This window comes from Cystoisospora suis (assembly GCF_002600585.1).
Source record: "Cystoisospora suis strain Wien I chromosome Unknown contig_1867, whole genome shotgun sequence".
Lineage (NCBI taxonomy): Eukaryota > Apicomplexa > Conoidasida > Eucoccidiorida > Sarcocystidae > Cystoisospora > Cystoisospora suis.
The window spans coordinates 1-233 of NW_027154667.1; the positions used below are offsets into that span (position 1 = coordinate 1).

General features: G+C 47.2%; 1 protein-coding gene across 1 annotated transcript in view; it reads left to right on the forward strand.

Moving 5' to 3' along the window:
* CSUI_004121 (dynein heavy chain family protein) overlaps positions 1 to 233 on the forward strand; it is a gene marked incomplete at both ends in the record, with an annotated part of 13,590 nt that continues 13,357 nt past the window's right edge. The window contains one exon of the mRNA XM_068064316.1: positions 1 to 206. Coding sequence (XP_067923708.1) covers positions 1 to 206 — 206 coding nt within the window. The remainder of the gene's footprint in view (positions 207 to 233) is intronic.

The window sequence follows — 233 nt, forward strand, 5'->3', positions numbered from 1 at the left end:
TATTAGAGCGGCCGATCATTAAGGATGAGTTAGAGAAGAAGCATGCACTACTTCTCCAGCAATATAAACAAGATGTGAAGGAAGTCCAGAAAATCTTTAGAGAAGGCTGCGTAGCTACCGATCAACATACAGAGAATGAGCCAGGCTTCGCAAATCAACCTCCTGTAGCCGGGGCTCTCTACTGGGCTCGAGCTCTTCGAGAGAGAGTAGAAGAGCCTATGCAACGCCTTCTT